The following is a 24,836-nucleotide window of genomic DNA, read 5'->3' on the forward strand; positions in this document are numbered from 1 at the left end:
ATTCAAACTTTTACTCCTTTAACATGGAAGCTGCTAAATCTCATGTAATCCTGACTGTGTCTTGATATTAAATTATCTTTTTCCTGGCTGTTTGAAATATTTTCTCTTTAATCTTGAAGCTCTGGTTTTTGGTTACAATATTCCTGAGAATTTTCATTTTGGGGTTTCTTTCAAGAGGTGATGGGTGAATCTTTCAACTTTTATTTTACCCTCTGGATTTAACATATCAGGGCAGTTTTTCTTGATAATTTCTTGAAATATGATGTCTATGCTCCTTTTTAAATCATAGCTTTCAGGTAGTCCAATAATTTTAAAATTATCTTTCTTTGACCTATGTCCCAGGTCAGTAGTTTTTCCAATGAAATATTTCACATGTTCATTCTTTTGACTGTTTTATTGTTTCTTCTTGTCTTGTGGAGTCATTGGCTTTCCCTTGTCCAGTTTTAATCTGTTAAAGATGAATTAATTTATTTTTAATTTAAGCATAAAATAGGAGGGAAAACTGTCATGGGCACAGGAGGACACAGGAGAGGATTCAAAATGTAAAGTAATAAATTTCCATTTTGAGGAAGACCATATAATAAATGATATAAATTGTGCTCGGAGCTGTCCATCTTTTCTTTGTTTCCTTTAGGTCTGGTTTTTTTTTTTTTTTTTCTCTTCATTGTACTCTTCTTATTATATTCTTTTTTCCCCTTTCCCCTCCCCCCTTCCCAAGAAGGCTACAATTAAGTGCAGTTACCCACACCCCCACCCACACCACATACATAGATCTTTATCACACACACATACACACATTTGTATGCATCTAGAGAAGATCTTATTATGCTTTTTTATCCTGTTTCTCTGAAGGTGAGGAACATCTTTCTTCGCCATACAGCTTATCCTATCCCCCCAGTTCCCTTCTGATGTATCCTTAAGCACTTTTCTCCATCTTAGAACCGTGACCCAGAACTGTGTATGGGCAATATTATTGCCCCTCTGTGCCCACTGCGCCCAGTGCCAGCAAAGGGCCTCCTGTAATCTCTATCACCAGTTGTCTGACCACACATTGTCTCTGGGCTGAGAGCTCCAGAAGCTGTGACTTCTTTTGCAAATCTTGTCAGTTTTCTTAGGCTGAGAAAAAATGTCTGATCTTGATATTTTATTGACTCTACTGCTCTAAAATTTGTAACATTTTTATTATTTTATTTTTATATTTATTATATTTTTTAAAATTTCTGCAGGGGCATATTGAGACATTTCAGCTGAGTTGCTGCTAATCTTGGCTGCCTGTAATAGATCCCTAAAAGGGACCTCGAGGCTTATCTAATCAAATCTTTTTATTTCCATTTTACAGATAAGGAAACTGAGGTCCAGTAACGTGCAGTGGCTTGCTCCAGGTCATGACTCATGATTCCTCATTTCCTAGAATTTAAAATAAAATTCTCTTCCACCATACCACTTTAAACACTTCTCATTGCCTCTGCTTTTTCTTGGGCTCAGGCCAGTACTTTCAGTGTTCATTTTTACCCAATTTCCCCCATACTGACATCAGGTAGAACAAGGCCCCCCACTGTGAATTGTCCTGGCTCTCGAATCCCCCCGGAACGCCAGCCCTGGATGCTGTTAAAGCAGATCCTTTGCACCTGTGTATCTCACTGCTTCATTTTCCAGTTGAGAGGCAAAACTCAAATCTTGTATATGTTCTTAAAAGAACTAAACGACATTTGTGGCAAAAATAATGTAAAATAGGAAGTTTTCTAACTTCTCTGCTTTCAGTTTTATACATATTCAACCTCACCTCCCTTTTCTCCAAACTTTAAGTGAATAAGGCAGAAAAGGTTAAATAAATGACATTTGGGGCAAAAATCATATAAAATAGGAAGTCGGATAATTGGTCTGCTTTCAGTTTTATACATATTCAACCTCATCTCTCTTTTCTCCAAACTTTAAGCGGATAATGCAATTAAAGTGAAATAAATGACGTTTGGGACAAAAATCACATAAAGCAGTGTGCTGCCGGGCTTTCAGTTTAGTCCGCATTCAGCATCGCCTCCCTTCTCTGCTCGCTGCAGCAGTGCGGCAGAGGCACAAAGGCCCCCTCCTCCCTCTCGGGCTCCCCATCTTTTATCTGCTTCTCTCCGGATGGCCAGAGAACCTCACAATTTCTGCCTCGCCTTCTTCTCTATTCAGGCGCTTACAATATGGCCTCCACAAGCCCCATTCTGTTGAAATAGCTATTTCCATGGTCACTAATAGGCTCTTTATTGGAAAACCCACCAGCCCCCCCCCTCCCCGTCCTTATCCTCCCAGACCTTTCTGTGGCATTTAATAACACGACCATCACCGCCTTATGAATATTCTGTCCTTTGTTCCCAGCCCTGCACTCCCACAGCCTCCCCCCTCCTGATTCTCCTGGGTTTTCTTTGTGAACCCTAATATTCGTTCAGCCCCCTAAACTGGGGGTGTCCGGCTCTGTCCCGAGGGCCCCCCCCAGGAGGATGAGTGGGAGGCCCGGGGGGTGGGGGCTGGGAAGATGCAGGGGACAGGATCTTTTTTTTCTGGTCTGCAGTGAGGGACACGTGGAAGAGGGCTGTGATTTGTTCTCTCTGGCTGCAGAGAAAAAAAAAAAAATCGATGGTTGCTAAGAGGCCAATTTCATCTTAACGTGAGGAAAGAAAATTTCCTGAAAATCAGAGCAGTCCGAGGGGGGGGACGGTTGCTAGGAGAGATGGTGAGGTTGTCAAGCAGGCCTGGAAGATATTTGCCTTGTTGCTAGGTAGAATTAAGGCAGAGAGCTCGAAATCATCAGGCGCAGGGGCTGGCTGGGTGGGGGATGGGACTCTCCAGCCCGTGCAGACACAGCCAGTGTGGGGGCCCTGCACGGTGAGGGGGCAGAAGAGGGGCCAGGCTCGCTAATCAGTGCGGTGATGAAGCCGGAGTCGTTAGTGACCTTTCTCCCCCCTCCCCCCAGCCCCCGGCTTCTGCCTCATCTGGGGAAGCAGAGCGGTTACCTCGGGGAGCTTCCTTACTGTTGGGCTCGGGGTGGGTCCGGAAGAGAAATTGTTTATTGTAAGTGACTAGGCCGCGGTGCAGAGGTGTGGGGGTTCCACGGACCGCTGAAACACAGGCCTGAGTGCGCACACTGTAACACACAGACCACATACATTGTCATAGGGGGGTGCCTTCTACGGGAGCCGTGGCTGCGGGAGGTCTCACTCAGACCTACAGGACGGACCCCCTCGTGTGAGGGAGGAGGACGACACAAGGAGACCAGAGGCCCGCGTCCTCCGACCTCTCTCCTCCTCCCTCTGCCTCCAATTTGTTTCATTCCCAATCCACAAGGAACACCTGCATTAGTAAAGCCCCCTCCCCCCAACTCCTTCAAACTTTATGATCCACACTGCGGGGAACTGACCTGCGCCTTCCCCCAGGGCTGGTCCTTAACATGTGCACAAACACAAAGAGATACATATCCACTGGGTGTGTGTGTGCATGTGTGTGTGTGTGTGTGTACAAAGATATATGCATACATATGTATATATGTTCATCTGGTGTGTGTGTACAAATGCAAATATGTTCATTTGATGCATACACCAGCACAAGTATGTATTCATTGGGGGAGGGGCGTGCAGCCCATGTAGGGTCTCATCCACATAAAACTGGGAAATGGAAAGTGTTTAGAATCCTTTCCCTGTGGTTTCTCTCCTGCCGCACCGCGTTTCCCATCTCGGCCAGATGTCATTCTGTGGATCACCACGGGATGACTTTTAACTCTTTCGAACCTGGGATGCTGGATCCAAGTACCTTCAAAACTGAATGTAATTAACTAACATTCCCTCTATTCTTACCCGGCTTGTCAGTATTGGGAACATCCTATTAATTTCTAGATAGGAAATCTTAGGGAAGATTGACATGTCCAAAGCACAGCTAAATTAAAGGGACTCAGGATGCAGAGCCTGAAGATTATTTAAAGATGCAGGGACACAGTAATTTCCTTTACATATCTGTAAGGCTGTCATGGAACTGAGATTAGATCTTAGATACATTAGTTGTTTTTTTTTCCCCCACAGGAAGAATAGCAGTATGGAAGCTGGCTGACAGCTGCTTTCTAGCGTGGTACAAGGGATCTGAAGATTATTTATTTATTAAACCTTTTTATTTTTAAAGCATATGCATGGATAATTTTTCAACATTGAGCCTTGCAAAACCTTTTGATCCAAATTTCCCTTCTTTTCCCTCCACCCCCTCCCCTAGATGGAAGTAATCCAATGTATGATGTTAAACACGTTAACAATATATGTTAAATCCAATATATGCATACATATTTATACACTTATCCTGCTGAACAAGAAAAATCAGATAAAAAAGGAAAAACATGAGAAAGAGAACCAAAGCAAGCAAACAACAATAAAAAGAGTGAAAATGCTATGTTGTGGTCCACAGTTCCTATACTCCTTTTCTGGGTGTAGATGGCTCTCTTCTGAGATTAAAGAAGCAGGAGTATGGTAATTTTCCTTACATATTTGTAAGGCTGTCATGGAACAGATATTAAATATTATATATATATATATATATATATATATAAAGAGAGAGAGAGAGAGAGAGAGAGAGAGAGAGAGAGAGAGAGAGAGAGTTTTTCTCAGAGGGAAGAATAGCACTATGGAAACTGGATGAAAGCAGATTTTTAGCTTTGTAGAAGGCACCTGAAGATTATTTAAAGAAGCAGGGGTATAGTAATTTTCCTTACATATTTGTAAGACTGTCATGGAACAGACATTAGATCTTAGATTTATTTTTTTACAGAAAGAAGAATAGCACTATGGAAGCTGGATGAAAGCAGATTTTAGCTTGGTACAAGGAACCTGAAGACTATTTAAAGATGCAGGAGTATAGTAATTTCCCTTACATATTTGTAAGACTATCATGGAACAGACATTAGATCTTAGATGTATTTTTTTCCCAGAGGGAAGAATAGCACTATGGAAACTGGCTGAAAACAGGTTTTTAGCTTGGTACAAGGAACCTGAAGATCATTTATTTATTAAATCTTTTTATTTTTAAAACCTATGCAGGGATAATTTTTCAACAGTTGACCTTTGCAAAATCTTGTGCTCCAAATTTTCCTCTCCCTTTCCCCATCCCTTCCCTTAGATGGCAAGTAATTCAATATATGTTAAATCCAATATATGCATACATATTTATACAATTATCTTGCTGCACAAGAAAAGTCAGATCAAAAAGGGAAAAAATGAGAAAGAAAATAAAATGCAAGCAAACAACAATAAAAAGAATGAAAATGCTATTTTGTGATTCACACAATTCCTATACTCCTCTTTCTGGGTTCTCTTCTGAAGATTATTTAAAGAAGTAGGGGCACAGTAATTTCCTTTACATATCTGTAAGGCTGTCATGGAACAGAGATTAGATCTTAGAAGCATTAGTTGTTGTTGTTTTTTTTTTCCCCAGAGGAAAGAATAGCTGTATGGAAGCTGGCTGACAGCTGATTTCTAGCTTGGTACAAGGGATATGAAGATTATTTATTTATTAAACCTTTTTATTTTTAAAACATATGCATGAATAATTTTTCACCATTGACTCTTCCAAAATCTTGTGTTCCAAATTTTCCTCCTTTTCCCTCCACTCCCTCCCCTAGATGAAGTAATCCAATGTATGATGTTAAACATTGAAAATATATGTTAAATCCAATATATACATACATATATATATATATATATATATATACATTTATCCTGTTGCCCAAGAAAAAATCAGATAAAAAAGGAAAAACATGAGAAAGAGAACCAAATGCACACAAATAACATAAAAAGAATGAAAATGCTATGTTGTGATCCACACTCAGTTCCTACACTCCTTTCTCTGGGTGTAGATTGCTCTCTTCTGAAAATTATTTAAAGAAGAGGAGTATAGTAATTTTCCTTACATATTTGTAAGGCTGTCATGGAACAGACATTAGATCTTAGATGTATTTTTTTTTTACCAGAGGGAAGAATAGCACTATGGAAACTGGCTGAAAGCAGATTTTTAGCTTGGTAAAAGGAACTTGAAGATCATTTATATATTAAATCTTTTTATTTTTAAAACCTATGCATAGATAATTTTTCAATATTGACCCTTGCAAAATCTTGTGCTCCAAATTTTCCTCCCCCTTTCCCCATTCCTTCTCCTAGATGGCAAGTAATCTAATATATGTTAAATCCAATATATGCATACATATTTATACAATTATCTTGCTGCACAAGAAAAGTCAGATCAAAAAGGGGAAAAAATGAGAAAGAAAATAAAATGCAAGCAAACAATAAAAAGAATGAAAATACTATATTGTGATCCACACAGTTCCTATACTCCTCTTTCTGGGTGTAGATGGCTCTCTTCTGAAGATTATTTAAAGAAGCAGGGATATAGTAATTTTCCTTACATATTAGTAAGGCTGTCATGGAACAGAGATTAGATTTTAGATGCATTAGTTTGTTGTTGGTTTTTTTCCAGAGAGAAGAATAGCAGTATGGAAACTGGCTGAAAGCAGATTTTTAACTTGGTACAAAGAATCTGAAGATTATTTATTTATTAAATCTTTTTATTTTTAAAACATGCATGGATAATTTTTCAACACTGACCCTTGCAAAACCTTGTGTTCCAAATTTTCCTCCCCCTTTCCCCATTCCTTCCCCTAGATGGCAAATAATCCAATATATGATGTTAAACATGTTAAAAATATATGTTAAGTCCAATATATGCATACATATTTATACAATTATCTTGCTGCACAAGAAAAATCAGATAAAAAAGAAAAAAATGAGAAAACCAAATGCAAGCAAACAACAATAAAAATAATGAAAATGCTATGTTATGATCCACACACATTCCTACATTCCTCTTTTTGGATGTAGATGGCTCTCTTCTGAAGATTATTTAAAGATGCAGGGGCACTGTAATTTCCTTTACATATTTGTAAGGCTGTCATGGAACAAAGATTAGATCTTAGATGCATTAGTTTTTTTTTTTTTTTTTCCAGAGGGAAGAATAGCACTATGGAAACTGGCTGAAAACAGGTTTTTAGCTTGGTACAAGGGATCTGAAGATTATTTATTTATTAAATCTTTTTATTTTTAAAACCTATGCATGGATAATTTTTCAACCTTGACCCTTGCAAAATCTTGTGTTCCAAATCTTCCTCCCCTTTCCCTATTCCCTTCTCCTAGATGGCAAGTAATCCAATATATGATGTTAAACATGTTAAAAATATATGTTAAATCCAATATATGCATACATATTTATACAATTATCCTACTGCACAAATAAAATCAGATAAAAATCTGATAAAATCAGAAAAAATGAGAGAGAACCAATTTCCAACAAACAACAATAAAATGAGTGAAAATGCTATGTTAAGATCCAAATTCAGTTCCTACACACCTCTCTCTGGGTAGATGGTTCTCTTCTGAAGATTATTTAAAGAAGCAGGTGTATAATAATTTCCCTTACATATTTGTAAGACTGTCATGGAACAGAGATTAAATCTTAGATGCATCAGTTGGTTTTTTTTTCCCAGAGGGAAGAATATCACGATGGAAACTGGCTGAAAGCAGATTCTTAGCTTAATACAAGGAATCTGAAGACTATTTAAAGAAGCAGGGGTATAGTAATTTTCCTTACATATTTGTAAGGCTGTCATGGAACAGACACTAGATTTTAGATGCATTAGGTTTTTTCTCCAGAGGGAAGAATAGCATTATGGAAGTTGGCTGAAAGCAGATTTTTAGCTTGGACAAGGAATCTGAAGACTATTTAAAGAAGCAGGGGCACATTAATTTTCCTTACATATTTGTAAGACTGTCATGGAAGAGACATTAGATCTTAGATCTATTAGTTGTTTTTTTTTCAGAGGGAAGAATAGTATTATGGAAGATGGCTGAAGGCAGATTCTTAGCTTGATACAAGGAATCTGAAGACTATTTAAAGAAGCAGGGGTACATTAATTTTCCTTACATATTTGTAAGACTGTCATGGAAGAGACATTAGATCTTAGATCTATTAGTTTTTTTTTCAGAAGGAAGAATAGCATTATGGAAGATGGCTGAAGGCAGATTTTTGGCTTAAGACAAAGAAAACTTAATAGAGCTGTCAAAAAAAAAGAACAGACTTTCTCATAAGGTAAATACATCATCGTCATTGGAGGCCATAAAACAGTCATTTTTGTGGGTGTTGTAAGAGGCTTCTGCTTCATCATAGTGTAGACAACATTGTCTTATTTCTTAACTTTTCCACATTTCCAGAAAACAGGAAAGGGAAGTCGAGTCTTATTGTTCCAAAGGAATTCTGCAGAACACAGTATACTCCATGGCTATGATCTCCAAGATCAAAGTCACCTTCTATGAAAACCCACTCTGGTTCTAGCATATTAGTACAAAGCGGTGGAGACAAGGCTTGAATTTTATAGTATAATAGTTAGAAATCATTGGTCATTGAAATAAGTTGAAAAAGAATGCTGGGAGTGATATTTTTATTTATGTTTAATACACATTGCTTTATGAATCATTTGGGGAGAAAAAAATCCGTACAAAAGAGAAAAACCATGGGAGAGAAAAAAACCAGAAAAAAGTGGAAATAGCATATGTTGATGTATATACAATCTCCATAGTTCTTTTTCTGGATGCAGATGGTGTTTTCTGTCCCAAGTCTATTGGGATGTCCTTGGATCACTGAACCACTGAGAAGAACCAAGCCTTTCCTAGTTGATCCTCGCACATTCTTGCTGCTACTTGTACAGTGTATTTCTGGCTCTTGTTCCCCTCAGCATCAGTTTGTGTAAATCTTTCCAGGCCTTCCTAAAACCAGCTTATTTATTGTTTCCTATAGAACAGTAATATTCAATTACCTTCATGTACCACCACTTGTTCAGCCATTCCCCAACTGATGGCATCTGCTCATTCTCTGATTCTTTGCTATTACAAACATTTTTGCACATGTGGGTCCTTTCGTCTCTTTTAGGATTTCCTTGGAATACAGACCCACTGCTGCATCAGAGTATGCCCAGTTTGATAGCCCTTTGGGCATAGTTCCAAATGGCTCTCCAGAATGGTTGGATTCACAACTCCACCCGATTTCCCACATCTCCTCCAACATTTATCATGATCTTTTCCTGTCATTCATACCGGTTCTCTGTGGAACTGAAAGCGAATGGGCTTGTCATTGGAAATCACAGAGCAAAGTCTGGAAAAGCACGTTAGGGGCTATTGTATGGAGGTTTCTGCTTAAGCATGAATTGGATGGGAATACTCTGATGTTCCCTTTTACTAACTTTTTTTTTTTTTCCTGAGGCTGGGGTTAAGTGACTTGCCCAGGGTCACACAGCTAGGAAGTGTTAAGTGTCTGAGATAAGATTTGAACTCGGGTCCTCCTGAATTCAAGGCTGGTGCTCTATCCACTGCGCCACCTAGCTGCCCCCCTTTTACTAACTTCTGAGGCAGTCTATCTCTATATATGTGTGTGTCTGTCTATGCACATGCATGGGATTATGTGTTTTTTCTATCTATCAATAGTGGAGAAGTAATGGTATAGTTTGATTTTTATCCATAGGTAATTCTGATTGATCTTGATCAAGCTATACAAATGTGTACCTATAATACACACACACATATATAATTCGTATGTATATATGTGCCCATATATGATAAAAGTATGGAATGAATAAATATTCTTGTAATTTTATGGAGTGTCACAATCACTCACTCCCATAGCTAACCAGTCACCAAGACTTGCTGAGACTTCCACGAACACCTTTCTCCCGTCTCTCTTTCTCATCACCTTGGGTTGGGCTGTCCATTAGGCCTTAGCTGGTCTCCTACACCAGCCTCCTGATGCTTTGGCTCTCTCGGTTAATCTGCCCATCACACAGCTAGCAGAATAATCTTCCTCAGGTTTGCCACCTCATTCCCCACCCTACAACATTCTGTGGCTCCCTGTTGCTCAGATAGTCCTTTACAGTCTGATTACAGTTGATCTTTCCTGACCTATTTCATATTACTGTCCTTTATACCGTGATATTCCAGACAAACTGCTTCCTTGCTTTCTTCAGAATTTGTCATGTTTCATCCCTTGTCTTATATGCCTGGGATACACGTCACCTTGCATGGGGAAATTTTCTGGATGTCCTTAGTACTTAGTACACTCTTATCTGCATAAATGATGTATTTGGATAGCAGAATATAAGTTCCTTTTGCTTAGGAAGTATGTTTCATGCTTTTAAAATTTTGTCTTTGTATCCCAATATTAAATTCAGCTTTATCAGATACCTACTAGCTCAATCCTCTTTGCCTCAGTTTCCCCATCTGTAAAATCAGCTGGAGAAAGAAATGCCAACAAGAATCATCGAAAGTTGGACATAATTGAACAACTTCTAAACTCTCTAATGCAACGTCACAGGCCTCTTAAATTCTAACAAATGACTTAAGACAATCCTATGCACTGTGTGGCGGAATTAGAAATATATTTTTCGTGTGCTAGTCCTTATTTAATTCAATCTCCAAATATGGATGAATTGCTTACCTTGTGCCCTGCCCCACAGGTACAGCTTAAAGAGAAGATTGCTAAAATCTCTGAGGAAATCATTGCCCTCCTTGCACTAAGAAAGGGGAGAGAAGCGAGATATATCTCACCCTGATTTGGAAGGTAAATGCCATGAAAGGAGCTGGCAAAAGCTTGGCTGCTGTGCAGTCAGCCATGTCCCTCCCCTCCCCTTATGACCTTTCTGCACAGCTTTTGTGTTTGGTGGTTCCCACAGAATGGGAAATGCTAGTCTACCATTCCTATCCCATGTGGAGAAAGTGGAGGAAAATCAGGCTTCAAATGCATTTTCAGACGACAAACAAGATATTTTCAAAGTAGTTTATTTTGAATTTTTAAGCTAATGATAAACATTTCTTTTTATAGCAAGAATAAGTTAACTACCATATTTCTATTATTTAGTTTTAGAGAACATAAAGCTTTATTCAGCTAGAACTTTGAAAAAACTATCAATAGGTTCCTTAAGTTTTCTGATGCTACATGTTACTGAAATGTTCAGTCACAAAACACATTCAGAGAACATGGTTAATTACATATTTCCCACCAAACCCCATACAGTACTTTGCCAAAGTCATAATAATATATCCTATATATTTGCCATAAACATTTTACATAAAAATATATTTATTTGCTATAAAACTAGAAGCAGTATTTACTTTTTAAGTGTATATGAAAGTCTAATGATAGCTTTTTGGCTTATCTTCTACTTTAATTTCTTCAACTCTTTGTAAAGCTCCTCCTCGAATAGGCAGTCTTTTCAGGGCAATGTCTGTGTCTGCTAATGGACCCCCTATTAAATATAGAGGTGTACTTTTCACAGTTATCACTTCACCAGTGGGAACCTAGAAAAAGGAAATTCCTTTTAATCTTTCAAAATGATAGAGTAACGCCCCAAATCCTTTAGTCCAATTCTGAAGATCATCCCCCAGACAGATGTATTCACATTTTCTTCAGGATTACTCAGTTAAAGATCTGATGTTATAGTACGTGGTGGAAGGTAAATGACTATTTAATAGGAGTACACCAATTAATGTTTAATGTGTTAGGAATCTTATCATGTACGCTCTAACAGGTTGGATAGGTAGAGAAGTTCTGGTTTGTAGAAACACATGATAGACTAAATGATAATCCAACTAACAGTGAGGGAAGATCTCTTGAGCTCCAGTGGGGCCCAGAACTATTTTATTTTCCATAAAGTTAATATTTAGTCAATGCAAAGACAGTCAGGATTCAGTTGGAAGCAATTCAGGTTGAATGGGCGATAATTCTTTCAATTTAATAATAGATTTTAGAATTGGAGAATTTAGTATTTCTTAACAGTGTGCAATGTATGCTATTAACATTGTTTTGAATGTCCTGTTTTTTAAAGATATTTCCCCATTCTTATTGTTTTCAGCTTTGTACAAGTAGAGATGGCCACTCTTAGTCTTAATTTACAGAAGAAATATTCTGAGAGACATTAGGTGACTTGTACGGGCATTTTGTATGTACCAGAAACCCTCGTCACTATGTTTAGTGTGACCCTAACGGAACAGAAGAACACATACTTCTATGTACCACATACCTGTGTACACAGGCTGTGTAAATACAACAGAAAAAGTTATGTAAAAGGAAAAGTAAAAGAAAAAAAAAAAAGAAAAATAAAAGGCGGGCAAGAGCAAGGAAAGATGTATACATATAATGGGCAGTGTAGTGGTTGGCCACCCTTGTCCAGAGTTTGGTTTTGTTATTTCCCCAGAGAACAATTTCTACCCAGTTTATTCTGAAGAAGCAAAGGTGACTCAGCTAGAGATGAGAAAGGTAAACGTTTTTATTGGTAGACTTTATTTTATTGGTAGTCAATAATCCTTGTGTTTAAATTAATCCACTAAATATCAGATGTTTATTGCGTCCCTGGAAAAGCCATAAAAAATTCATGCGTATAGTGACCAAAGAGTGGAAGGAATGGTTTCTTCCATTGCCCACATTTCCTTGAATCAGTTGGTTTCTATCTGATGACTCTGTGAGGGGGTGGTTTTGTTTTGTTCCAGAGCCTATGCTACAAATGCATTTGTTATTTTCAGCTAAGAACCAAAGTGCATTTTACAGAGCAGGGGGAAGATTGGAGGAGCCAGAGGGGAGAGACTTCCCCTTTTCCCATTTCCTTTACTATGAAATTGGCCCACAATGAAACGGCAGTCCCAGAGAGCATAAGGCTTGTAGCCATGGCACGCGGGCAGTCTTGTCGCTGAGCTTTTACATTGTGGCCAGCAATCCTACTGTCCAAAACTCCCCGATGTGTTCCAGACAACTACATTAACAGAAGGCGGTGGTCAAGTTCCTCAGAGGAATGGATGGGTCTTAAAAATGCTATGTCCTGGTAGAGGGATTCAGAGAAGCCTGGGAAGAGCCGTTTGGAGGCAGAACAGAGTCGCAGAACCACAGTTTAGCCACAAGAATAAAAAGGAAAAACCTCTAAAAGATCTCAAAACTTGAATCAAAGCAGGGCCAGTCATGACTTTGGAAGCCTGGGGAGAAACCTGCTTCTTATTTCTTTGCAGACAGGGGGTGGACAACAGGTGAAGAACGAGGCATATGTATGTTTGTAGGCAGAGCCAAGGAGTCGATCTGTTTTGTGGGACTGTAATTGCTATAAGGTTGGGTTTCTTTGGGTAGTAAGAGGAATACAAAAAAAAAGTTTCGATCAAACATTATAAAATCACACAGAAAAGAAAAACAATACAAAGAGTGGAGCTCAGAGGGGATTTGACATGAAAAAACCTCAAATTTTTAAGTTCCCAGGTTCACATATAATCTTTTCTGTTCCTTTATTTAAACATTTTTTAAAATCCATAATGAAAAAGGAAATTAAAATAAAAAGAATGTTGATTGAACAATTACAAAGAAATGGTGATCATAGGGCAAAATGGAGAAGAAAGAAAATGAATTCAGTTTTGAATATATATTGAATTTGCAGTGCAGATAAGATATTTAGGTGGAGGTGTTCTCTAGGTGGTTGGAAATACCAGTCTGGAGCATAGACATGAAGGTAAGAGAGAAAAACTGATTTGATATCAATTATTTATGTGATCGCTGAAGCTGAGAGACTAGATGAAATTTGACAAGGGACAGAATGAAGTCTGTGTATATGTCACTGGATTGGGAAGTCCATAAGGGCAGGGATTGAGTCCTTTTTATTTAAATCCCGCTTCTCTCCCCCCACCCCGTTCTAGTACAATCTTTAATCAACAGTAGGTGACCAGTTACAGTATATGGAATTCCTAAATCTCAAATCAAGAATAGGATACATTAAGGGATCTTTGTTAAAACCAGATTCTGTATAAAAATTGTCCATCCCCGTACCTCTTACCCATCTGAAATATTTTCCTCTGGATCTGGGGTGATGTTTTGGGAAGAGGGAGACTGGCAAAATGGTGTCAGTTGACCCAAGAACACACAAGCAGCTCACTGCCCTTGTCCCCTCCCCAAAGGCACGGGGACCACCCTACAGTAAAGCAGGGAGTGAAATCTTGTCCAGGGGCTGGGGAGAGCGAGCCCCCACTGGCCAGGGACTGAAGTGGCCTGGCTGGAATGTTGCTGAGGCCCTGCTGCCCATCTGAGTTGACTGAGATCACCGGGCCCTGGTGCTGGGTGGGAGGTTCTGATCCTGGTCCAGGGAGGGCTTTCCCCTGGGTACTTCAGAGACAGTGAATCCACATAACCCCTGATTCACTTCTTTCCGTGAGCTAAGGATGCAGCTGCTTCAGGACTTGCTCCCCTTTCCCAGAAGAGGGAAAGCAGGAGCAGGTTAGAAGGCTAGGGCCTGATGAAGCCATAGAATATCCATGACATCGCAGCTTCTCACAATATCAATCACAATGCCTCAAGTTCTGGGGCTACGGGTGGAGTCATGATGAAACCCCACAGAGATGGGCTGGGAGGAGACAGTCTCCAGGGAAGCTGAAGGCTTTTGTATTTTGAAAAATTTCCTCTCTTAGTTTAATTTAAACCGGGCCAGTCCCACCACTGGGAGACACAGACTTTTGAGGAAAGCAGCCTTGATGTCTACAGGCCAATTGTTGCTGGAGGCTGGGAGGAATTCTGTTTTCTTAGAGCCCTGCCTCCCAGGGTGATGAGTTTCTGAAGATACCTCTGGGCGAGTGATTGAAACAGGAGCACTTTTGGGGGGCTACTCCTCTGCTGCCTTCCTTTGCTACACGGAACACTGGCTGGAGCTTACTAAGGGCAAGAGGTGCCGGAGAAGGGGATTCCATGACTTCAGACATTGCACCATGGCTGCCCGCCACGGTACCAGCAAACCCCAAGCCTCCATCTTGCCTAGATTTCACTGACACGGGTAGAAAGAAATCAGATTCTTAATGGAGGTTGTCTAAAAGCCAATTCCTTTGGAGGCTTTTAACTGGGTCTAGTGCTGAACATCATGTTGACTCCATGGTTGTCTGTTAAATATCCCAGGAGCTCAGTTGACTTTTAAACAATTCCTGAGTAGATCCAGTGGTCATTAGAACAGTCAGTACTGTCTAGTATCTGGCCATCTGCTTATTATTTATGACGTTTGATTAGACATTCCTGTTTTCCCCATCTGATATCAATGATCACCTTAGCTTTTTCTCTCTGTACGCCTTCCTTACATTCTCATTTTTCATGATTGTGTTCCTTGTCTGTGTGCAGTATATGAATGGGAATGTAATCCTATCTTCTCACTAATTGGCTTGATAATTAGATTTCTCAATCCACCAAAAAGGTGGTCTCATGGGGCTGATCCTCTCTGAGCCTCATTCTTCTTGCCTGATTACCTTTAATATATAATGCCCTCGGATCTTCTAGCTTTGTGATGTTCTTGTATCTTCTGGCAACTCTTTTGGTGGGTCCTTGCACTTCACTTCATTGCAGGGTTGGCCACTTTCCCACTGCCTACTTTCTCTGAGTGATCTCACCTGCCCCAACTATTATCTCCATGTAGGTGATGCTCAAATCTCCTCCTGTTTTTTCTTCTTCAAATCTGCATCAGGTTCTCATTGACTTGGAATGTTAATAAATCATGAAGATAAGAGGCAGAAATCCTTGTTTCCTTCACCTCTCTGTTGGTATTGATGTCAGTATAAAATGTTTTAAGTGCCCTTTAGAGTTTTGTTTTAAAGGAAGCTCATCCATTTGTCTTTATGTTTGCTTCATAACTTCTGAAAGAATGAAATGATTCTGACCAAAATTGTTTTATTAAGAATACCAATGTATACATTTAGCTCAATGTGTTTTATCCTGAAATAAAATGAGAATAGGTAAAATTTTCATATAAAGATATCTTTCCATATTTTTTTATGGATTCAACTGAACTGGTAAGTAATGATTATAAAGATATTGACAAAAAGATGTGTACCAATTCAATAATTTTGTTAAAGTAATGCCAAACTTGATGCTTCTCGTGACTTGGTTTTTACTAAGTATAGCAATGCTGACTCTCTCCTCTCTCTCTCTCTCTCTCTTTTTTTTTAGTACTTAGTTTTTTTAGTTTTAGTTTATAGCATTCACACCATTTTTTCCTTGTGGATAATAATACCTAGCACTCATAAAGTGCTTTACAATTATTGCCTCATTTTATCTTTACAACAAACCTGGGACTGAGGTACTATTATTTCCCCCATTTTATAGAAAAAGATAAGTGTCTTGCCTAGCATTACACAGCTATGAAGTGTCTGAAGCTGGATTTGAATTCAGGTCTTCCAGACTCTGGACTCCATGCGCCACTCATTGTGCCAACTAGTTAGTAAAGTATTTCTGAGTATCATTTTTCCTTGACAAATCCAGATAAAGTCTTTGATGCCCAAGCTCTGAGTCCTGTTTCCAAGGCTGCACAACACAGTCCCTCCATGTCTTGTCTTGCCTGTGTTTTTCAGGCACATCCTGCCTAAAGGCTTTTCCCAGTGTTTTGGATCTTTTAATATACCAAATGTACAAATGCAGCATTTTGATTGTTCATTTTTGGTCTGCCCTAATTCTTGTGCACATATATACTTGATGACATTTATTATGTCATTCCCTTTGTAGAGCCGTCATTATTAATGTGCTGTGGCAATCAGAAGCACTCCTTTGAATCCTTTGGATCACCTGAAATTTGGATTTTTTCAAGTTCCTGGTGTTTTGTTTACTATAGCCATAATCACTGCAAGAATATGGTTAATTAGTAGGGCTTTTCTGGGAAGTAAGCATCTTAGGATCACTGAAAAGCATCTTGCAATTTTCCAAACACGCTTTAATTCAAAGATGTGTATGTATGTGGTGTGTGTGTGTGTGTGTGTGTGTGTGTGTGTAGAGAAAGCTTAATGGCAGTATCTTTAATTAGTATATAAAACTATGAAAGGAAATGAAAATAAGATCTGCATTCTTTTCTTTTCTAACTTTCATTCAAAATGAAGTATAAGCTTTATTGAGGAGACAAGTCTTTTTACTTCCAAAACAAAAAATGCTGTCAAGTTCTGGGGAGTACAATGAAAGAAATGGAATGAATTGTCTGACTACCGAGAGGAGGAAAATCTTTAGTTCACACAAGAGACAGGATGGGCTCAGTCTTGTTACAACATTGTATAATGGTCCTAGGCTTCCTGGGACACAGTTCCATCTAGTGAGAGGATAAATCTGATTACTGATAAAGGGCTCTTCCACTTTTATTAATCCATAATAAATATCTTTGTCAAATATTCTCATTACTACTATTACTACAAGTAATTTTTGCACATGTATTTTCTCAAATATTACTACAATCAAGAGAATGGTTAATTCCTGATGTCTATTCCTATTTTTCATTTCTTTAATCCTTTTGGATTGTTATACAAATACTGAGACTATCCTTGATGAAAAATGAGAAGATAGGATTTTGCAAGTAATTTTCTTTAACAGACTATGCTTTCATAGTAAATTGCCAGAAAAATATAATGGTTTGCTGATTATTAAAAAAAATCTCATGATACATTAGAGCAAAATGCCGCCAGCCACAGAGAGTTTCCTATACCAAAGTGTTTTCCATGTATAGCTTAAGATGGAACAGGTTCTTTGATAGATCTAAGAGATGAATGTGATTCCCAATTCTCTGGTATTGATTCTGAGGGAAGCCAGGCAAAGTCCTATCCACTCCCCGCCATCCTGGCTCCCACAATACTCTTAATTCATGAAGCAATACACAAAAAGGGGAGTTACATGCTCACAAATGTGTTTGCTTCTAACATGGAGGATGTTTGGTTCTGAATATAAACAGAAGGATTCCATATGTTCATGTCTGCAATGCTACTGCACATAAATAAGATTTACTGCCATTTCTAGGAGTTTGATCTAATAATCTAGGGAGAAAATACCAAGTAGATGAGGAACGCCTATTGTCCAGACAATAGTTAGAGACAGGCAGTTCGCAGAGCTGGCTCATCAGCACACATATCATGGACAGATACTGCATACACATGGTGAACAGGATTTCATATTGAATAGAAGAAAGAAATGAACTTGACTTGGGAAAAACTGCACAGTTGTTTTAGTGAGCCTGAGCTTTTTCTTAAAACAAAACCCCAAATTCTTCTACTTAAGGTAATTTTGCAAGACCATAATTTAGAGAAAAATTGCTGATCTGTGTTGCTAAGTGGAATTTACTTCCTACACTGACTCACAGGACTAGAACAATAACAGCAAAATCTCCTGGGGTTCCTGTTCTCTATCTGTCAATCACAGAATGCTGCAGTTTTCCAAAGAAGCAAAATTTCAGGTTGAACAAAAGGCAATAGAGAGATGTACGGCAGTATAAAGAGGCTGCAGATTACTGCCAACAATGAATTATCCACAAATGTTTTAAAAGATATGATTTGAGATGTATGATCAGAAAACGAGGTGAGCCTCTCACGTAATGAGTCAAGGATAAAATATGGAGGGCTTGTGAGCTGCATTTGTACTCGGGTAACATTAAAAGGCCAAGAAAAAGTCTCCTGATACATTGGGTTGTATTATAAAGGAGACGGATAAGAAGTCGAGAATGGATTGAAATCTGAACTCCTCATAATTAAATAACCTTAGGCCCATTAAAAGATGAAGCAAAATCATTTTCCCTTCCGATGCTTCTGACCACAGGCTTAGAGGGAGGCTCAGCAGAAGAGGGATGTTGGGGAATGTAGCCTCGGAGACTTGTAGCATAAAAATGACAAGTGGCAAGGAACCCCCCGGACAGATCCTGAGGAGGAGAGCCCAAAGCTAGAGAGGCAGAAGGTCCCGCCAGGACCTTGAAACTATTTATGCTAAAGGAGACAGAATGGGAGACAGGGGTCTGAGTCTGGCTGAGACCAAACAATTGGCATTTTAGGACAAAGTGGGATGGGAAGCCCTGGCCCAAATTGTGGAGGCCGAGGGCAGGTAAGACTGGGATTAAAACAGCTGAAGAAGGCCGCGTGTTTTGTGTTTCTGCGATTTTCAGGTGCCTTTTACGAGTCCCCGAAGGCCTATTGGGCATTTATTCTTCTGTGGGGCCTCTCAAGCTGGAACGGCTGGGAGAGAGGCCCAGGGATGCGCCCGTCTGTTCTCGGGCTGGCTGTAAGATGGTGAATGTTTTGGCCACAGCGACTCTTGAAGAGTTGTTTCAAATTACAGAAGCATTCGAATCTATGTCGGTGGAAGAGAACCCACAATAAGGAAACCACAGGCCTTTGAAGTGTTGGGGGTAACTGCTGATGTGGGAAAAACTGGAAGACAAAAGCTCTCCTGGGATTAAATCCAAGCTACTGTTCCTAGAGTTTTGTTTCCATGAAACCCCTTCCTGCTAGGTATCTTAGACTACAGAAGATTTTTCTTGCAGCAGTTGTGTGAGTCTTCTTATATAGAACTTTCTCTCTGTAGAAATGAAATGTGTGCATACACATGTGTCCTAAACGTACATGCAGACGGAGCGCTGCATTTTACTTTTTCCATCCACTCCTAAGTGGTGAATTTTGTTTCTAATTGTGACCGAACTGTTCGCTTTGAGCGGTGATGGTGTCAAGTGCTTTTAGTATTTTTTGTTGTGATTTGATTATCTTTTGTTGTCTTTTTTTTTAGTTTTTTGGTCTGAGCTTCTGATGTATCTGTGAGGAAATTCCGTGTTAAGTTTTCCTGGTTGACATGTTTCACAGAAATATCCTGCTGAGGAGGTGGGTCTTTAAAGGCCTTCTTTAGAGAACTTCGCCCATCTGTTTTTTGTTCTAGCTTTGTTGAACAGACTTTCCCATCACTGCTTTCCTGTTTTAAAATGTGTACACAAGGTTTTAGGCATAAAGGTTTTGGCTTTGTAATTTTCTACTGTCCTATAAGCCTAAGTATTTTTCAAAATATTTTCCTTCTTATATTTGTGAATGTTTTAAAATATATATATATATATATATATATATATATATATATATATATATATATATATTTAGTTCAGTCACAAGTATTGCAAATAGTCTTAGCACAGTTTGGGGTAGAAATTATAAAAATGCAATTATAAAAAAAAACAAGCACTAAATAAACACTTTGCTGAATACTTGAGTTGCAAGGACAACTGATATTTTAAATATCTCAAAATTATTAAGAGGAAACACTGGATTAAAGATTACAGTGCAGCAGAAAGGGCGCTAGACTGGGTTTTAGGAGACTAAGATCCAGTCTGTGAAATATTTTAAAGGCCAAACAGTGGAGCTTAATTTTTACAAGAGAGGCAAGAAGGAATGCCTGGAATAGTGCTTTAGGAATATCAATTTGGCAGCTGTGACAATGACGCATTGGATAGGATTGATATGAAGATAAACCATATGAATATAAAGCATCACTTAAGTGCAAGCTATTGATATTATTCTTATAGAACATGAGAGCTGTGTTTTCAAAAAACAATGTCATAGCCTAAGAAGGAATTATTTTTGGGGAAAAGTATTGATTGCTAGCAACCATTGTTAGGATGATGTCCTGATTTAAATTTTTGCATTTATATCATCAAATTTTATTTTGTTTTCATGATATTAATAGATGTGTTATGATAGGAAAAAGGGATATATAGATGGATTTCATTTCCACTTGTATGAGACCATCACTAGCTACTTTTATAATATGATTTTGGAGCCATGCTCTATAGATGAGTGAATGTGGCCTTTGTGAGATCAAAAGAGAAGCATCAGTAAAGTTTAAAGCTATTCAGAAGCAATGGATAACTTGTTTACCTAAATCTCTGTAAGAAAATAGGTTCCTGGCATTAAGAGAAAAAAAAATCTTACTGTTATATTCAGGCCTTTGATATCCATTGGGTGAATTATGGCATTCTGTGGATATTCTTTGGGTCTGGAAGACTCAATGGCTTTTTCCTGAAGCTTCTTTGCTTTCTGAAGATATAACAAAGTTTAAAAAAGAAAATAAGAAAACTTCTACATTTCTACAGCAGCAATCACTTTTGTGTTCAGAATGACAGAAAGAATTTTTGTTTACTTTCTAAAGTCATTAGGATCTTATTAGAAAGTTATATTTTCAGTATATTAAATAAATCTGCATAATCTGGAAAGTTAATGTCATTCGTAAATATATTTGATTTAAAAATCAAGGATAAGGCTAGGCCAATGGGATCTGGCTTGATTCATGGAACATGGCTGTATAAAATTTTGAATTTAAATCTATTAATGCAGATTTCTGTATTATTTTGTATAAATCTATATGATTTGCCTAAAGTTAGTTAAAATGTAATAAATTAATATAATTTGTTGTGGTCATATTAAAATTTAACATTTGCTGGAGGAAGTAGGGGAGGGGAAAGGTAAAGACTAATCTGCAGAGGCAAGTAGTAGCTCATCTAGAGTGTTTCTCAAATCTGAAAGAGTGGCTGGAGGTGGTTTAAGTAAGGTTAGAAGGGCTGTTTCCCAGACCAGGTACCTCTGGCAGCTCTGTTACTGACTTTTTTTTAATACCAGAATTTGGACTAGACTGGTTGCCTTTAGATAGGAATTTGATGCTTGTAATCTAGCTAGGAACAGATTTGCAATGTTGAATAAAATATTACCAAAAATTGAATGGAAATGGTTTTAAAAGAAAGAACCCACATTTCTGAAATCTGCTGCCTCTCTCACTTAAATAAATAAATAAATAAATAACATCATCTATTAGACTGAATGGTGCAGCTGGTGCTCAGTTTTCAAATAGTAGAAGTGAAGATTTGCCCATCTTATACAGCATGTAGATCAGCTTTTCCCATAAGTCCCTTAATGTGTTTCACTAAACACTTTTTCTTTTCTTTTTTTTTTTTATTTTCCCCTTTATTAAAACTTCTTATTTTTCAAAATATATGCAAGGACAATTCTTCAACATTAGCCCTTGCAAGACCTTGTGTTCCAATTTTTCCTCCCCAACCCCCTCCCCTAGATGGCAAGTGGTCCAATATATGTTAAACATGGTAGAAATACAGAACACCTCTTCCCCCCCCCCCCACAGAAGTACCTAACAGATGGGCAGGGATACGGGATATAGAAAAGCTGTTCCCCAATTTATACCCCTGACTTCAATGTTTTTTTGAAGAAAAATCAGCCCACTAAGTGATGGACACAGGAATATAACAAGATTGAAAAAGAAAAATACTCTTTCTACCCTGCACGCCTTATCATTGCTTTTCTCGTGTCCTGCCTTCTGGCCTCTCACAGTCACTCATGCCATTTGTATTTCCCTCTGCTAAACATATTCCATGAAACTAATGGAACTTTCTGGTGGGAAAGGAAAACTACCATTTTCTAAATCATTGCTATAAACCTGTTATGTTGTGGCTGTATTGTTATTATATAGAAATGCTACCACAAATATGAACAAAAGTTGCTTTTGAAGCCTAATTAGTCTGTGAATGAACACAATTGCTTCTTAGGCTAGTATCATTCTTTCAAAATCTTACCTTTAAAGCTTTAGTATTTGATGTTCTACTCAAGAATTTTGCCCAAGATTTATTAGCCATATCTTTTTGCTTATGAGTGGCACGTATCTGTAATGAGAAATATTTTAAAAGTTTACAAATGTATGCATACTTTTTATTTTAAAAGATTTCTGCATGTAGCAAAGGAATATGGTTTTTGATATCTGAATTGATGATAAGTTATTTATTTAGAAAGCCCTAGATTTTGAAGGAGGCAATTCTTTCTCACCAAAGTGAATTTTCAGGCTGCTTATAAACTTAATTAAAGGAACTAAACATTTCAACATTAAAGATAGAATTAAATTTACTCTAAAAGATTCCTTCATTTTCTGTATGGCTAAGCTTTAGCTCAATATGTGAATCGCCAGTCAAAGGAATATTGATATAATATGATACTATTTTTTAAATAACCGTGATCTTCTAAAGCAGGTCTGATTACTCAGACCTCTCCATTCTCATCTTTGTATTCCCAGAGCACGTTGTCTGTGTGTTTGAATGAAGATAATATCTTCATTTTTACATAACACTTTAGGCTTTCATGTACTTTCCTCATAACAATACTGTGAGCTATATAATACAATTATTATCCCCATTTCATAGAAGAAACTGAATTTCTTAAGAAATCATTCAAAGGGACAAATGGCTTCCCTAGAGCCAACAAGCTATTAAGTGTTGGCAAGGTCAGGATTTGAATCTAGTTTTCATGTCCAAATCATGTGATCTTTCTAGTGTACCACAGCATCTCCTTTTGACTTTCTTACAGTACTTTATTTTTATTATAACTGTTTATACGCACAAACAATTCCCTTATTATATATAGCTTCACTCCTTAAAGGTAGTTCTGGATATCCACTCTTCCGGGGCATGGAAAGTCATTTATTCATGAGATATTTATCAAACTAAAGAACATCACAGTAAAACCAGTGAGCTTAGCAAAAGATTCACCATTTGGGCAATTATAAAAAACTAGTGGTGATGTAAGTTCAGAAAACCTGTTTGACTTGTTTCATCTTAAAATGCAAACGTTCCTTAACTACTCAGTTAAAGCGCTTTAAATATTTCTCTGATTCTTGTATCTTAGAGACGGTTGCTATGTGGCAAATGTTGCTACTCCCATTGAACAAAAGAATGAAAGTATATAGAGTTAAAGAGATTTTGAGGTAATGCAGTGTCTAGAATGTCAACAGGATTCTAGAAATATCTGTTCCTCAATGCCATCCCTCATTTACTTTGGGTCCATGTATTTTTTCCAATCTTGTCTCTCTGGTTTAGGAAAGCAGGAGCTCCTCTGAGTTCTGAAGGACTACTGCCCTGTTAATTCTACTTTTCCATTATGAAAAAAGAACATGGAAGACTGAATAGCTGAAGTGGCAGCTCATTAGAAATTGAAATTGATTCAAGGCACTGAAACTAGAGTTTTTAACTCTAAAGCTTTATCTTTAAACCTGAGTGAGGAATGTCTTAGAAAAAATAAAAAACAAAAAAAACAAAAAAAAAAATGGTTCTTGCAAAGTAAGCAACCCTTCTTATACATGTTAAATGAGCAGTTCTGTATGGATGGCTGCTTTTTACTTAGATGCCCTCCAGCTTACCTTTGTATAGGCTTTCTGTTCACTTTGAATGTCTTGGCTTCGTTGGCTCTCCACCATTTCATTCTGCAGTGTAGCCACCATTTTCCCAATGTTTTCTGAAGCTACTGTAATAGAGTCCAGTATTTCTTTATCGGTACTGATGGGTCTGAATCGTTCAACTTTTAGTTCTTCATTTATTTCATTCCATATTTCTCCAGTCTTTTATAAGAAATTAAGTCTTATGATGAGTATAGGTAAATTTTGGATTTTATTCCACTTGATTCCAGTTTTTATTAGAGAATTGACTCCTCAACAGTACTATGTTCTTAGATTTCCTTCTATTACCTCTCGAGAACGTTAGGCACTCTGTACGGCAGTGATGGCTTAGTAGGAACTTATTTATAATAGAAAGCATGCTAAATATTAAATGGTTTACATAGGGTCGAGGGAATAAGCCAATTTAAGCACTGCCACATAACTCTTACTCCAAGCTTATTGCTATTGCCTTCTAGTCCATGACCCTCAGTACTTTCTGAGAAGCCAAATGTTGGGTTGGCTTCCGTTACCTTATTTCCACTTCCTGAGTCACAGGTAAAACCTGGACCCAACCCTAAATGGAGATAGATTTAAAAATGATCAGCATTTGCTTCCTGATACCAGACAGAAGAATACATTATTCCTTAATTAAAGCAGATTAAATCCCTTATACTGTACTTGTTGAGTATTAGAAAATTTACTTAAATTAAGATAAAATTCCATCAATTCAGGAAAGAAGAAAA

The 24,836-nt window shown here is 38.0% G+C and overlaps 1 protein-coding gene across 4 annotated transcripts in view; it reads right to left on the reverse strand.

The window, feature by feature from the left end:
- Positions 1–11,105: 11,105 nt before the first annotated feature.
- Positions 11,106–24,836, reverse strand: part of CFAP69 (cilia and flagella associated protein 69) — a 64,144-nt gene continuing 50,413 nt past the window's right edge. Inside the window, exons 20-23 of one of the 4 annotated variants that reach the window (XM_074266581.1) lie at positions 24,079–24,276; positions 22,469–22,555; positions 20,820–20,924; positions 11,106–11,411 (exon numbers count right to left, since the gene is read on the reverse strand). In XM_074266581.1, coding sequence (XP_074122682.1) covers positions 11,247–11,411; positions 20,820–20,924; positions 22,469–22,555; positions 24,079–24,276 — 555 coding nt within the window. In that variant the 3' untranslated portion in view covers positions 11,106–11,246. Of the gene's footprint in view, positions 11,412–19,430; positions 19,813–20,819; positions 20,925–22,468; positions 22,556–24,078; positions 24,277–24,503; positions 24,668–24,836 lie in introns of those variants that run through there. The other 3 variants (XM_074266580.1, XR_012482123.1, XM_074266582.1) reach the window with 3 other exon arrangements.

The sequence above is a fragment of the Sminthopsis crassicaudata genome, chromosome 5 (assembly GCF_048593235.1).
Source record: "Sminthopsis crassicaudata isolate SCR6 chromosome 5, ASM4859323v1, whole genome shotgun sequence".
NCBI lineage: Eukaryota > Metazoa > Chordata > Mammalia > Dasyuromorphia > Dasyuridae > Sminthopsis > Sminthopsis crassicaudata.